The sequence below is a fragment of the Oncorhynchus mykiss genome, chromosome 11 (assembly GCF_057628025.1).
Source record: "Oncorhynchus mykiss isolate SJ-2025 chromosome 11, ASM5762802v1, whole genome shotgun sequence".
In the NCBI taxonomy this organism is placed as follows: domain Eukaryota; kingdom Metazoa; phylum Chordata; class Actinopteri; order Salmoniformes; family Salmonidae; genus Oncorhynchus; species Oncorhynchus mykiss.
Window position 1 is genome coordinate 16,821,199 of NC_143032.1, and position 15,096 is coordinate 16,836,294.

The window sequence follows — 15,096 nt, forward strand, 5'->3', positions numbered from 1 at the left end:
CCAAAGAGAGAACTGCTCCCAACTTCTTTTGAGTGAGGAGATTGACTGGACTGAACCAACTGGTTACTTGGAGAACAAACACACAGAAAAATCACTGTGCTTTGAGGGAGAGTCAGGGGGGTAATTAGTTCGGGGGTGGGTATGACCAGTGGTGGAAAAAGTACACAATTGTCATACTTGAATAAAAGTAAAGATACATTCATAGAAAACGACTCAAGTAAAAGTCAAAGTCACCCAGTAAAGTTCTACTTGAGTATAAGTCTAAAAGTATTTGGTTTCAAATATACTTAAGTATCAAAAGTAAATGTAATTGCTAAAACATACGTTTCAAAAGTTAAAGTTAAAGTATAAATAATTTCAAATTCCTTGTATTAAGCAAACAAGATGATACCATTTTCTTGTTTTTTACATTTACGGAATACCAGGGGCACGCTCCCACACTCATAATTTACAAACAAAGCATGTGTTTAGTGAGTCCGCCAGATCAGAGGCAGTAGGGATGACCAGGGATGTTCTCTGTCTAGTGAGTTCTCCAGATCAGAGGCAGTGGGGGTGACCAGGGATGTTCTCTGTCTAGTGAGTTCTCCAGATCAGAGGCAGTGGGGGTGACCAGGGATGTTCTCTGTCTAGTGAGTCCTCCAGATCAGAGGCAGTGGGGGTGACCAGGGATGTTCTCTTGATAAGCATGTGAATCAGACCATTTTCCTGTCCTGCTAAGCATTCAAAATGTAACAAGTACTTTTGGGTGTCAGGGAAAATGTATGGAGTAAAAAGAACATTGTTTTCTTTAGGAATGTAGTGAAGTAAAAGTAAAAGATGTCAAAAATATAAGTAGTAAAGTAAAGTACAGATACCCCCAAAAAGTAGTACTTTTTAAGTATTTTTACTTAAGTACTTTATACCACTGGGTATGACAACACACAAACACACACACACACACACACACACACACACACACACACACACACACAAGAGAGAACTCAAATACTGATAGATATGTGGACGTTCAAAGACACACACTAATGCGCACACGCCTGGACGTAGATGTTAATCCTGTGTAATTACAGTATATGCCATATTTGTATTAATTCGCAAGTGGAGTACAGCCTGATTACTGAAGGGAGTGTGTGTGTGTATATGTGTATGTGTGTGTATGTGCTTGTGCATGTGTGTGTGTGTGTGTGTGTGTGCCCTCCCTCAGTTAGTAGGTTAGTGAGAGATTGCCAGGGCTGCAGATAAGAGGATTTGAGTGGAATTTGTGTCATTCTATCGGCGGAGGAATAGATTTATATTGATTTTAATCAGAGAGAGACAGATTCACTGAACCACAGATAATATAGATGGGGAGAGATAGAGAGAGGCAGAGAAGGTGTCAGAGGTAAACACAGAAAGAGAGAGCAAGCAACTGATGAGAGTAGAGAGAATATTGGAGAATATAGAGGTTCTCCAAAACAAAAACACATGACACGCTGGCCGGGTGTTTCTCCACTTGGCGAGAGAGTGAAAGATCAACGGAACATCAGGACACTTTTATGAGGAGGAAGAGCTAACAACACACTCATCACATCACATCTTGGAGTATTTGAAGAAATGCAGCTGTGTGGTGAGTGATCATCGACCACAACCATCAACACTGCAACCACAACCACAACCATCAACACTGCAACCACAACCACAACCATCAACACTGCAACCACAACCACAACCATCAACAGTGCAACAAGGACCACAACCATCAACAGTGCAACAAGGGCCACAACCATCAACCCCAACCCCTGACTGTGATCGGAGCGATCATAGTTCTATTGGAGTCCCTGCTTTAAGTGACTGTCATTTATTTTTATAATATGCTTTTATTGGTCAATGTTTCCCTGGAAAAACAGTGACACATGTTATTGCTCTGTGGACTATACTGGCTACATAAAGATGAACTGAACTCCTGACCTTTAACTCCAACCCTGACCACATCATGAACGCTGTCCTTCTGGCCGTGAAGTGGCTGTGCTTGATCTGGGCCGTGACGTGGCCTGTAACCATGGTGACAGGGATCCGTAACCCAGGACGACGGAGGCACAAAGACGTTTACGTGGGGGAGCACAGCAAAAACAAACACAGAGGGTAGGAGGACACATACTATAGGCACACATGCATCAGGGTTGGGGTCAATTCCTTTTGAATTCCAGTCGATTCAGAAAGTACACTGAAATTCAAATTCTCTCCAATGTTTGGAATTGTAATTTGGTTTACTTTCTGAATTGACTGGAATTGACCCCAACCCTGGCATGCACACACATAACTCCGTAAGCCTGTAAACCACATACCTCCATAACCCTATACATCCTGTAATTCAGTGGTTCTCAAACCTCTCCTGGGGACACACAACAGTTCCATGTATTTGATCTATTCAGTGCTACAACAAAATTGTGAAATGTCTGGCAGTCCCAAGGAGAGGTTTGAGAACCATTGCTGTTATTTTTTCCTTGCTCTTACTCCCCGACCTGGGGTCCACCTTGGCTTCCAGCTATATCAGTCTTCATCAAGTTACGGAGTGCCGGCCCGGAAGAAGTCTGGAGTGATTCCAGGGAGTAGCTAATTACCAAATTTGGCAGTGTGTGTATGTGGGAGGGCTGTTGTGAAAACCGCAGGCTGTGTTTCTTCAATCAAACCTTACAATTAGTCTTATTAAAGAAACATATTGCTCAACTATTGCAGGGTGTTGGGGTGTGTGGGTTTATAATGTGTGTTGTCTTTCCAGGCGTATAGACCATAAACTGATGCGGCAGGACAGCACCAAGTCTCTACTCATTAAGACTGAACAGCTGCTGAGGATCGAGGAGCACGACTTCGCCATGAGACCTGGCTTTGGAGGTGAGAAACACGCATGTCCACCATACACAGGAAACACTAAAACTAATCCAATCAGTCACTCTCTGTCCCCCTTTAATGATGCATACGATGGCCGTGCTATGAGAGGACCTGCAGGCCACTGGGTTTCCCTGGACATATCGCTCCCAAACCAACACTGACCCACATTACACTGTGTGTGTGTGTGTGTGTGTGTGTGTGTGTGTGTGTGTGTGTGTGTGTGTGTGTGTGTGTGTTGGGGGGGATTCATAAACAGTAATCTGGATTATAATCCAGGACTGTTGAAACAGATAGAGGGGTGGGAAATAGGGTTGGAAACAGCCCAGTTCAACCAAGGGTGGACAACAGGCCTTCATACTACCCAAACAGGTCACTGACAGTGAGAGAGAGACTGGTTTGACTGGTTAATAAGGCTTTAAATGTAATATAGAGATGTTTATTCTGTTGGTTTATGAGTCACTCTGTGCAACTGGAGGAAGCAGAGGCTTAATTACAAGATGTGGTGTGTGTGTGTGGTTTGTTTAATTGTGAGGGAGGTTAATTTAAAACTATGTTTATTGGGCTGAAAGGCTGCTAACATTCAGAGAACATCAACATACTTCACAACCATAAAAAAATTATCAATTAAAACACACACATAAAATAATCGCACCACCGTTGATGGCTGCTGTTTTACAGGCTCCTAACCAACTGTGCGATTATGTTTATTTTTTTGCATTGTTTGTAACTCATTTTAAACATAATGTTGCAGCTACCGTCTCTTATGACTGAAAATAGTTTCTGGTCACCACAACAGCGATTACTGACCTCAAACTGGACTAAGATTTTTTATTTAATGAGTCTAATGTGAAGGATATACTGGTTTATCAAGACAAGGCCCAAATTCCCGTCATCAGCGTGAAGAAAAGACGGAGAAAAAGGGGGTGGAGTGCCTTGTAAGAATTCGCCGATGAGTAGGTAAACCACCACTACCCTCCGTATTATTGGCCTGAAGTGCAATCATTGGAAAACAAACTGGACGATCTACGATTAAGACTATCATACCAACAGGACATTAACATCTGTAATATTTTATGTTTCACGAGACGTGGCCGAACGATGACACGGATAATATAGAGCTGGCTGGCTTCTCTGTGCATCGGCAGGACAGAGCTGCTGCGTCTGGTAAGAAGAAGGACGAGGGTGTGTCTATTTGTCAATAACTGCTGGTGCGCAATGTCTAATATTAAAGAGGTATTGTTCACCTGAGATAGAATACCTCATGATAAGCTGTAGACTACACACATCAAGAGAGTTCTCATCTACATTTTTCATAGCCGTCTATTTACCACCACAAACCGATGCTGGCACTAAGACTGCACTCAACCAGCTGTATAAGACAATAAGCAAACAAGGAAATGCTCATCCAGAAGCGGCACTCCTAGTGGCCGGGGACTTTAATTCAGGCAAACTTATATCTATTTTACCTAATTTCTACCAGCATGTCACGTGCAACCAGAGGAAAAAAATACAAGATCCCCTTTACACCACACACAGATACGCATACAATGCTCTCCCTCGCCCTCCATTTGGCAAATCTGACTATAACTCTATCCTCCTGATTCCTGCATACAAGCAAAAACTAATGCAGTAAGTACCAGTGACTCGCGCAATAAGGAAGTGTTCAGATGACGCGAATGCTACACTACAGGACTGTTTTGCTAGAACAGACTGGAATATGTTCCGGGATCCATCCAATGGATTTGAGGGGTTTACCACCTGTCACCGGCTTCATCAATAAGTGCATCAATGACGTCGTCACCACATTGACCCTATGTACATTTCCCAACCAAAAGTCGAGCTAAAGGCTAGAGCTGCCGCTTTCAAAGAGCGGGACACTAATCGGGACGCTTATAAGAAATCCCACTATGCCCTCAGGCAAACCATCAAACAGGTAAAGCGTCAATACGCTTTGATGCTTGTCAGATGTGACAGGGCTTGAAAAATATTACGGACTACAAAGGGAAACCCAGCCGTGAGCTCCCCAGGCGAGCTAAATGCATTTTATGCTCGCTACGAGGCAAGAAACACTGAAGCATGCATGAGGGTGTTGGTGTTTGTTTCTCTGTTTTTGGTGTTTTGGGTGAGGAGCTCTGCCAGTCCTGACGAGATGTGTGTGTGTGTGTCTGTTCTCAGGTGCAGCCATCCCTGTAGGCATTGATGTTCAGGTGGAGAGCATCGACAGCATTTCAGAGGTCAACATGGTATGAGCCTGTGTACCCTTTGTGTATAATCTATACACGTGTGTGTATAATCCACACACGTGTGAGTGTGTTTAATTATGAGTGTTTGTTCTGCTCAGGACTTCACCATGACTCTGTACCTGCGCCACTACTGGAAGGATGAGCGGCTGGCGTTTCCATCTCGTAGCAACGTGAGCAGGACATTTGATGGGCGTCTGGTGAAGAAGATGTGGGTTCCTGACGTGTTCTTCGTCCACTCCAAGAGGTCCTTCATCCATGACACCACCATGGAGAACATCATGATCAGGGTCTATCCTGACGGAAGCATACTCTACAGCGTCAGGTAGAGCATCAGTATGTGTGTGTGTGTGTGTTACTATATGTAGGTTTACTGTATCTTATCTATTGGCATATGATTATTATGTGGGTGTTATAGGATCACAGTGACTGCTCTCTGCTCCATGGACTTCAGCAGCTTCCCTCTGGACACACAGAACTGTTCACTGGAACTAGAGAGCTGTGAGTCACACTGACTTACACACATCACACAGCAGCACACATGCACACACACATATTTCCCTAAAAATAAACCTGCACCCACACTAACAATCTGATTGCTGATTGATTGGTTAGACAAATACACACCAAACTCTCTCTCTCCCCCGCCTCCCTCTCTCCCTCTCTCCATCCCCCTTTCTAGATGCGTATAATGAGAATGATCTGATGTTGTATTGGAAGAATGGCAACGACTCTCTGAGGACAGATGAGATGGTTCTCTCTCAGTTCTTCATCAAGAAGTTCCACCCTTCCAGTGGGCTCGCCTTCTACAGCAGCACAGGTCTGTCTGGACATTTGTGTATGTGTGCTGTGTTCCATGTGTCTCATCTCTCAAACCATTTAGACCAGGGGTACTCAACTACTATTTGAGAAGGTCCGGTCACACAAATTTCCTAGGTGGCAAAGGGTCCGGATAGATATTTATCGGCATAGTAACAAACCCCCACCCAGTTTTAAAGCAAATTTCTTGCAATACTACACATTTTGCCATGTCTTATGTGTTTTCATACCAAATCAAATGTATTTATACAGCCCTTCGTACATCAGCTGATATCTCAAAGTGCTGTACAGAAACCCAGCCTAAAACCCCTAGGAAAAACTCCCTAGAAAGGCCAAAACCTAGGAAGAAACCCAGACAGGAAGATCACATCAGTGACTCAACCCACTCAAGTGACGCACCCCTCCTAGGGACGGCATGAAAGAGCACAAGTAAGCCAGTGACTCAGCCCCTGTAATACGGTTAGAGGCAGGGAATCCCAGTGGAAAGAGGGGAACCGGCCAGGCAGAGACATCAAGGGCGGTTCGTTGCTCCAGAGCCTTTCCGTTCACCTTCACACTCCTGGGCCAGACTACACTCAATCATATGACCCACTGAATAGATGAGTCTTCAGTAAAGAGTTAAAGGTTGAGACCGAGTCTGCGTCTCTCACATGGGTAGGCAGACCATTCCATAAAAATGGAGCTCTATAGGAGAAAGCCATGCCTCCATCTGTTTGCTTAGAAATTCTAGGGACAATTAGGAGGCCTGCGTCTTGTGACCGTAGCGTACGTGTAGGTACAGTGGGGCAAAAAAGTATTTAGTCAGCCACCAATTGTGCAAGTTCTCCCACTTAAAAAGATGAGAGAGGCCTGTAATTTTCATCATAGGTACACTTCAACTATGACAGACAAAAGAAACAAAAATCCAGAAAATCACATTGTAGGATTTTTAATGAATTTATTTGCAAATTATGGTGGAAAATAAGTATTTGGTCAATAACAAAAGTTTATCTCAGTACTTTGTTAAAATACCCTTTGTTGGCAATGACAGAGGTCAAACGTTTTCTGTAAGTCTTCACAAGGTTTTCACACACTGTTGCTGGTATTTTGGCCCATTCCTCCATGCAGATCTCCTCTAGAGCAGTGATGTTTTGGGACTGTTGCTGGGCAACACGGACTTTCAACTCCCTCCAAAGATTTTCTATGGGGTTGAGATCTGGAGACTGGCTAGGCCACTCCAGGACCTTGAAATGCTTCTTACGAAGCCACCCCTTCGTTGCCCGGCCGTGTGTTTGGGATCATTGTCATGCTGAAAGACCCAGCCACGTTTCATCTTCAATGCCCTTGCTGATGGAAGGAGGTTTTCACTCAAAATCTTACGATACATGGCCCCATTCATTCTTTCCTTTACACTGATCAGTCGTCCTGGTCCCTTTGCAGAAAAACAGCTCCAAAACATGATGTTTCCACCCCTATGCTTCACAGTAGGTATGGTGTTCTTTGGATGCAACTCAGCATTCTTTGTCCTCCAAACACGACGAGTTGAGTTTTTACCAAAAAGTTATATTTTGGTTTCATCTGACTATACGACATTCTCCCAACCTTCTTCTGGATCATCCAAATGCTCTCTAGCAAACTTCAGACGGGCCTGGACATGTACTGGCTTAAGCAGGGGGACACATCTGGCACTGCAGGATTTGAGTCCCTGGCAGCGTAGTGTGTTACTGATGGTAGGCTTAGTTACTTTGGTCCTAGCTCTCTGCAGGTCATTCACTAGGTCCCCCCGTGTGGTTCTGGGATTTTTGCTCACCGTTCTTGTGATCATTTTGACCCCACGGGGTGAGATCTTGCGTGCAGCCCCAGATCGAGGGAGATTATCATTGGTCTTGTATGTCTTCCATTTCCTAATGATTGCTCCCACAGTTGATTTCTTCAAACCAAGCTGCTTACCTATTGCAGATTCAGTCCTCCCAGCCTTGTGCAGGTCTACAATTTTGTTTCTGGTGTCCTTTGACAGCTCTTTGGTCTTGGCCATTTCCGTTCCAATTTTCTGTAAGCTTGCTTCAGAGCTTGGGTATTTTCTGTATACCAAGGAGCTAGTTTCTTATGAGAAATATTTTTAGTTTTTAGGGGTGCAACTGCATCTAGGGTATTGCGCAAGGTTAAATTGAGTTCCTCAGTTAGGTGGTTAACTGATTTTTGTCCTCTGACGTCCTTGGGTAGGCAGAGGGAGTCTGGAAGGGCATCAAGGAATCTTTGTGTTGTCTGTGAATTTATAGCACGACCTTTGATGCTCCTTGGTTGGGGTCTGAGCAGATTATTTGTTGCAATTGCAAACGTAATAAAATGGTGGTCCGATAGTCCAGGATTATGAGGAAAAACATTAAGATCCACAACATTTATTCCATGGGACAAAACTAGGTCCAGAGTATGACTGTGACAGTGAGTAGGTCCAGAGACATGTCGGACAAAACCCACTGAGTCGATGAAAGCCATATGATACCTGAGTGACTCAACAAAATCAATAGGGGCCACCTGGGGGTCAGGGCCCCTGGGCACGTAATCTGGCCATGAAAAATACAAGATTTAGATTGGTACATTAGGCTAACCAGCTATCTAGCTAACATGGGTTAGTTGATCAACTGGACATTTCTGACAGGTTATAAATAGCTCTCTGACGTCTACCAGTGAATTACATAACAAGAGGAAACTGCTGATGCACAACCAAATTTCGAAATTGCACCTTGGGCATTACAGTGCCCTCAGAAAGTGTTCACACCCCTTGGCTTTTTCCAAATTTTGTTGTGTTACAGCCTGAGTTTAAAATTGATTACATTGAGATTTTATGTCACTGGCCTACACACAATACACCATAATGTATAATGGAATGATGTTTACAAATTAATAAAAAACGAAAAGCTGAAATATATTGAGTCAATAAGTATTCAACCCCTTTGTTTAGGTAAGACTAAATAAGTTTAGGAGTAAAATGTGCTTAACAAGTCACATAATAAGTTGCATGGACATATTGTATTAGTAGTTTAACTTGATTTTTGAACGACTGCCTTGTAAATCTGCCCTCAAACTGGACAGTATTTATCTCAATCTCTTCATTCAAAGACTCAATCATGGACCCTCGTACTGACAGTTGTGGCTACTTTGCGTGATGTATTGTTGTGGCTGCTTTGCGTGATGTATTGTTGTGGCTACTTTGCGTGATGTATTGTTGTGGCTGCTTTGCGTGATGTATTGTTGTGGCTGCTTTGCGTGATGTATTGTTGTGGCTGCTTTGCATGATGTATTGTTGTGGCTGCTTTGTGTGATGTATTGTTGTGGCTGCTTTGTGTGATGTATTGTTGTGGCTACTTTGCGTGATGTATTGTTGTGGCTGCTTTGCGTGATGTATTGTTGTGGCTGCTTTGTGTGATGTATTGTTGTGGCTGCTTTGCGTGATGTATTGTTGTGGCTACTTTGCGTGATGTATTGTTGTGGCTACTTTGCGTGATGTATTGTTGTGGCTACTTTGCGTGATGTATTGTTGTGGCTGCTTTGCGTGATGTATTGTTGTCTCTACATACTTGCCCTTTGTGCTGTTGTGCCCAATAATGTTTGTGCTGCTACCATGTTGTGTTGCTACCATGTTGTTGTCATGCTGTGTTGCTACCATGCTGTGCTGTCATGTATTGCTGCCTTGCTGTGTTCTTGTCTAGGTCTCTCTTTATGTAATGTTGTGTTGTCTCTCATTGTGATGTTTTGTCCTATATTTAAATGTTCTTAAAAAAAAAAATGTATCCCTGCCCCCGTCCCCGCAGGAGGTCTTTTGCCTTTTGGTAGGCTGTCATTGTAAATAATAATTTGTTCTTAACTGATTTCCTAGTTTAAATAAAGGTTAAATAAAATAAAAAAATTAAAAATATATCTGTACCCCACACATAAAATTATCTGTAAGGTCGCTCAGTCGAGCAGGCAATTTCAAACACAGATTCAACCACAAAGACCAAGTTTTCCAATGCCTTGTGAAGAAGGGCACCTATTGGTAGATGGATAAAAAAAAAAGCATACACTGAATATCCCTTTGAGTATGGTGAAGTTATTCATTTCACTTTGGATGGTGTATCAAGCCTACAAAGATACAGGCGTCCTTCTTGACTTAGTTGTCGGAGATAAAGGAAACTGCTCAGGGATTTATTTCACCATGAGGCCAATGGTGACTTTAAAACAGTTACAGAGTTTAATGGCTGTGAGTTTAATGGCTGTGAAAACTGAGGATGGATCAACAACATTGTAGTTACTACACAATACTAACCCAAATGACCGAGTGAAAAGAAGGAAGCCTGTACAGAATAAATAATATTCCAAAACCTGCATCCTGTTTAGAAATAAGGCAGTAAAGTAAAATTGCAAAAATGTGGAAAGAATTTAACTTCATGTCATGAATACAAAGCGTTATGTTTGGGGCAAATTTAACAGAACACATCCCTGAGTACCACTCTTCATATTTTCAAGCATGGTGGTGGCTTCATCATGTTATGGGTATGCTTGTCATCGGCAAGGACTAGGGATTTTTTGGTGGATAAAAATAAATGGAATAGAGCTGAGCACAGGCAGAATCCTAGAGGAAAACATGGTTCAATCTGCTTTCCAACAGACACTGGGAGATGAATTCACCTTTCAGTAGGACAACAACCTAAAACAGTAGTGCAAATATACACTGGAGTTCCTTACCAAGATGACATTGAATGTTTCTGAGTGTCCTAGTTAGAGTTTTGACTTAAATTGGCTTGAAAATGGCAAGACTAAAAAATGGCTGTCTAACAATGATAACAATCAATTCGACGTAGCTTGAAGAATTTTTAAAAGTATAATGAGCAAATATTGTACAATCCCGGTGTGTAAAGCTCTTAGAGACTTACCCAGAAAGACTTAAAGCTGTAATCGCTGCCAAAGGTGATTCTAACATGTATTGACTCAGGAGTGTGAATACTGATCTAAATTAGATATGTCTGTATTTCATTTTCAATCAATTTGCAAACATTTCTAAAAACAGGCTTTTGCTTTGTCATTATGGGGTTTTGTGTGTAGATCGGTGAGAAAACAATATATTTATTCAATTTTGAGTTCAGGCTGTAACACATCAAAATGTGGAATAAGGGTATGTATGTAAGGGGTTTAGTCTCTTTGTCTCAATCTCTCACGCTGTCCCTTTCTTTCTCTCTTTTTCTCTCCCCCTCTCTCACCCCATCACCTATCTTCTCTCTCTCTCTCTCTCTCTCTCTCTCTCTCTCTCTCTCTCTCTCGCTCTCTCTCTCTATCTAGGTTGGTATAACAGGTTGTATATAAACTTCATCCTGAGGAGACATATCTTCTTCTTCATGCTACAGACATATTTCCCCACCATGCTGATGGTTCTGCTGTCCTGGGTCTCCTTCTGGATTGACAGGAGGGCTGTGCCTGCACGTGTCTCCCTAGGTAAACACAAACACACACACCAGGAAACACACCACTGAAAACACCTGGCTACACACCCAAGTTCACATGATTATACTTCTACATAAAATACCTACCATAGGTTATACGCACACTCCTCCCCCTTCAGAGCTCTACAGCCCTAACACGCCTGCCGTCCTCTCCGTTTAGAGCTCTACAGCCCTAACTCGCCTGCCGTCCTCTCCGTTTAGAGCTCTACAGCCCTAACACGCCTGCCGTCCTCTCCGTTTAGAGCTCTACAGCCCTAACATGCCTGCCGTCCTCTCCGTTTAGAGCTCTACAGCCCTAACATGCCTGCCGTCCTCTCCGTTTAGAGCTCTACAGACCTAACACGCCTGCCGTCCTCTCCGTTTAGAGCTCTACAGACCTAACACTCCTGCCGTCCTCTCCCTTCAGGTATCACTACAGTACTGACCATGTCAACCATCATCACTGGTGTGTCCTCCTCCATGCCACAGGTAAGTGACCGAGTGTGTGTGTGTGTGTGTGTGGGTGGGTGAGGAACTAGCGAGTTTTAATTCTTACTCTGTGTGTGTGTGTGTGTGTGTGTGTGTGTGTGTGTGTGTGTGTGTGTGTGTGTGTGTGTGTGTGTGTGTGTGTGTGTGTGTGTGTGTGTGTGTGTGTGTGTGTGTGTGTGTGTGTTTTCCAGGTGTCCTATGTGAAGGCAGTGGACATCTACCTGTGGACCAGCTTCCTGTTTGTGTTCCTGTCAGTGATAGAATATGCTGCTGTCAACTACTGCTCTACGCTGGAGGAGATGAGACGACTGAAGAGAGGAAAGGTCAGAGGTCATCCATATTATACCTGGAGCAGAGAGAGCCTGTCCCTGACAGGATATTTGTGGAGTATTCTCTCTGCACAACACTGCTCTCTACTGGTTAGATAGAGAAAGGACGCCAAGAAATCATCACTCCCAGAAATCATCACAAGTTTCTCTCTAACTTTGTCCCCAGGTTGGAGACGATATTAGTTTATCTCCTAGTCTCCATAGTCTATGTGTATACATCTATAGATACACAGTATATCTATATGGAGATGTATCTGTATGTGTATATGGAGATGTATATCTGTATGTGTGTCTGTCTGTCCCCCCATTCAGCTCCCAACCTCGTACAACACCAGCAAAGCCATGGCCTTTGACGGCTGTTTCCATGACAGTGACATTGAGCTGACCCCGTTCCCCCGTCTGCCAACCTCCATGACCTCCAGCCATCACAGAACTCCACTCCAGAACCCTGAGGACCCACCCATCGAGGGGACACGTCTCCGCCGGCAACGGTCGGTGCAGGAGAACGTGGATCTGCTACTTAGCAACAGCTACTTGATCGACTCGTACTCCCGCATGGCCTTCCCTCTGTCCTACCTCCTATTCAATACCATCTACTGGAGTATGTACTCCTCCTGAGGGACCCTACTGAGTATAGTGCTGGGACCCTACTGACTATAACTCCTTCCGAGGGACGGTCCTACTGAGTACTGGGACCCTACTGAGTATGTACTCCTCCTGAGGGACCCTGCTAAGTATAGGGACCTTACGGAGTATTGACCACCTGAGGGAGGGACCTTACATGGACTTCTCCTGTCGGAATCTACTGAGGATACTATTGGCACCCTATGGAGTATGGACTCCTACTCTGGGGAAGTGTATAATACTGGAACCCTACCAAATTCTAAAGGGCACTTTTCTGTGTGTAATCCAATAATAATGTATGTAGCCCTTAATCTGCCCAGACTAAAACAATAAATGGTGGTCACTGCCAATTAAGGAATATTAACAGAGGGGAACCTTTACTATAGCTAATTGTTGAGTGATTTATGATTTTCTTCTTATGTCCTTTATCCACATATCCAGTCATATAAACTTAACATGTGTAAATATTTGTATGAACATAACAAGATTCAACAACTGAGACATAAACTGAACAAGTTCCACAGACATGTGACTAACATAAATTTAATAATGTGTCCCTGAACAAAGGGGGGGAGGGGTCAAAATTAAAAGTAACAGTCAGTATCTGGTGTGACCACCAGCTGCATTAAGTACTGCAGTGCATCTCCTCCTCATGGACTGCACCAGATTTGCCAGTTCTTGCTGTGAGATGTTACCCCACTCTTCCACCAAGGCACCTGCAAGTTCCCAGACATTTCTGGAGGGAATAGCCCTAGACCTCACCCTCCGATCCAACTGGCCCCAGACGTGCTCAATGCGATTGAGATCCGGGCTCTTCGCTGGCCATGGCAGAACACTGACATTCCTGTCTTGCAGGAAATCACGCACAGAACGATCAGTATGGCTGGTGGCGTTGTCATGCTGGAGGGTCATGTCAGAATGAGCCTGCAGAAAGGGTACCACATGAGGGAGGAGGATATCTTCCCTGTAACTCACAGCGTTGAGATTGCCTGCAATGACAACAAGCTCAGTCCGATGATGCTGTGACACACCGCCCCAGACCATGACGGACCCTTCATCTCCAAATCGATCCCGCTCCAGAGTACAGGCCTCGGTGTAATGCTTATTCCTTCGAAGATAAACGTGAATCCGATCATCACTCCTGGTGAGACAAAACTGCGACTCGTCAGTGAAGAGCACTATTTGCCAGTCCTGTCTGTTCCAGCAACAGTGGGTTTGTGCCTATAGGCAAAGTTGTTGCCGGTGATGTCTGGTGAGGACCTGCCTACAACAGGCCTGCAAGCCCTCAGTCCAGCCTCTCTCAGCCTATTGCAGACAGTCTGAGCACTGATAGAGGGATTGTGCGTTCCTGGTGTAACTCGGGCAGTTGTTGTTGCCATCCTGTACCTGTCCCGCAGGTGTGATGTTCGGATGTACCGATCCTGTGCAGGTATTGTTACACGTGATCTGCCGCTGCGAGGACGATCAGCTGTCCGTCCTGTCTCCCTTTTGCACTGTTGTCTTAGGTGTCTCACAGTACGGACATTGCAATTTATTGCCCTGGCCACATCTGCAGTCCTCATGCCTCCTTTCAGCATGCCTAAGGGACGTTCACGCAGATGAGCAGGGACCCTGGCCATCTTTCTTTTGATGTTTTTCAGAGTCAGTAGAAAGGCCTCTTTAGTGACCTAAGTTTTCATAACTGTGACCTTCATAACTGTGACCAGCCTAGCGTCTGTAAGCTGTTAGTGTCTTAATGACCGTTTCACAGGTGCATGTTTATTAATTGTTTATGGTTCATTGAATATGCATGGGAAACATTGTTTAAATCTTTTACAATGAAGATCTGTGTAGTTATTTGGATTTTTATGAATTATCTTTGAAAGACAGGGTCCTGAAAAAGGGACGTTTCCTTTTTTGCTGAGTTTATCATATCCAAGGAGCCTGAAAGCTAACATTTTCATTCATCATTCAAATCAGTTGCCATGTAGTTGAGACATTTTTTGAATAATAATTGGATTTAAACATAAACATTTTTAAATGTCTATAATTTTTTGTTAATTACAAATTAGCTATATATATATATACACACACACTACCAGTCAAAAGAACAACTACTCATTCAAGGTTTTTTTTTTTTTTTTTACTATTTCCTACATTGTATAATGATAGTGAATACATCAAAACTATGAAATAGCACATATGGAATCATGTAGAAACCAAAAAAGTTATATATAAAGTAAATAAAAACTAAATATATTTTATATTTGAGATTCTACAAATAGCCACCCTTTGACTTGATGACAGCTTAGCAAC

General features: G+C 43.5%; 1 protein-coding gene across 1 annotated transcript; it reads left to right on the forward strand.

Moving 5' to 3' along the window:
* The first annotated feature begins 1,211 nt into the window (after window positions 1–1,211).
* LOC110536563 (gamma-aminobutyric acid receptor subunit rho-3) lies at window positions 1,212–13,325 on the forward strand. The gene is made up of 10 exons (XM_036936612.2): window positions 1,212–2,118; window positions 2,756–2,868; window positions 5,041–5,108; window positions 5,207–5,430; window positions 5,524–5,606; window positions 5,788–5,925; window positions 11,220–11,372; window positions 11,787–11,848; window positions 12,040–12,171; window positions 12,490–13,325. Exons 1-10 carry the CDS (start codon window positions 1,970–1,972, stop codon window positions 12,793–12,795), a joined length of 1,428 nt encoding a protein of 475 aa, XP_036792507.2. The 5' UTR covers window positions 1,212–1,969; the 3' UTR covers window positions 12,796–13,325.
* Window positions 13,326–15,096: the final 1,771 nt, after the last annotated feature.

What these genes read in the sequence shown, in the direction of transcription:
- LOC110536563 (XM_036936612.2), top strand. Translation starts at nt 1,970, where the DNA reads ATGAACGCTGTCCTTCTGGCCGTGAAGTGGCTGTGCTTGATCTGGGCC. An exon ending in GCATTTCAGAGGTCAACATG is followed by an intron (nt 5,109 to 5,206) that starts GTATGAGCCTGT and finishes TGTTCTGCTCAG; the next exon opens with GACTTCACCATGACTCTGTA. An exon ending in TTCACTGGAACTAGAGAGCT is followed by an intron (nt 5,607 to 5,787) that starts GTGAGTCACACT and finishes CCCCCTTTCTAG; the next exon opens with ATGCGTATAATGAGAATGAT.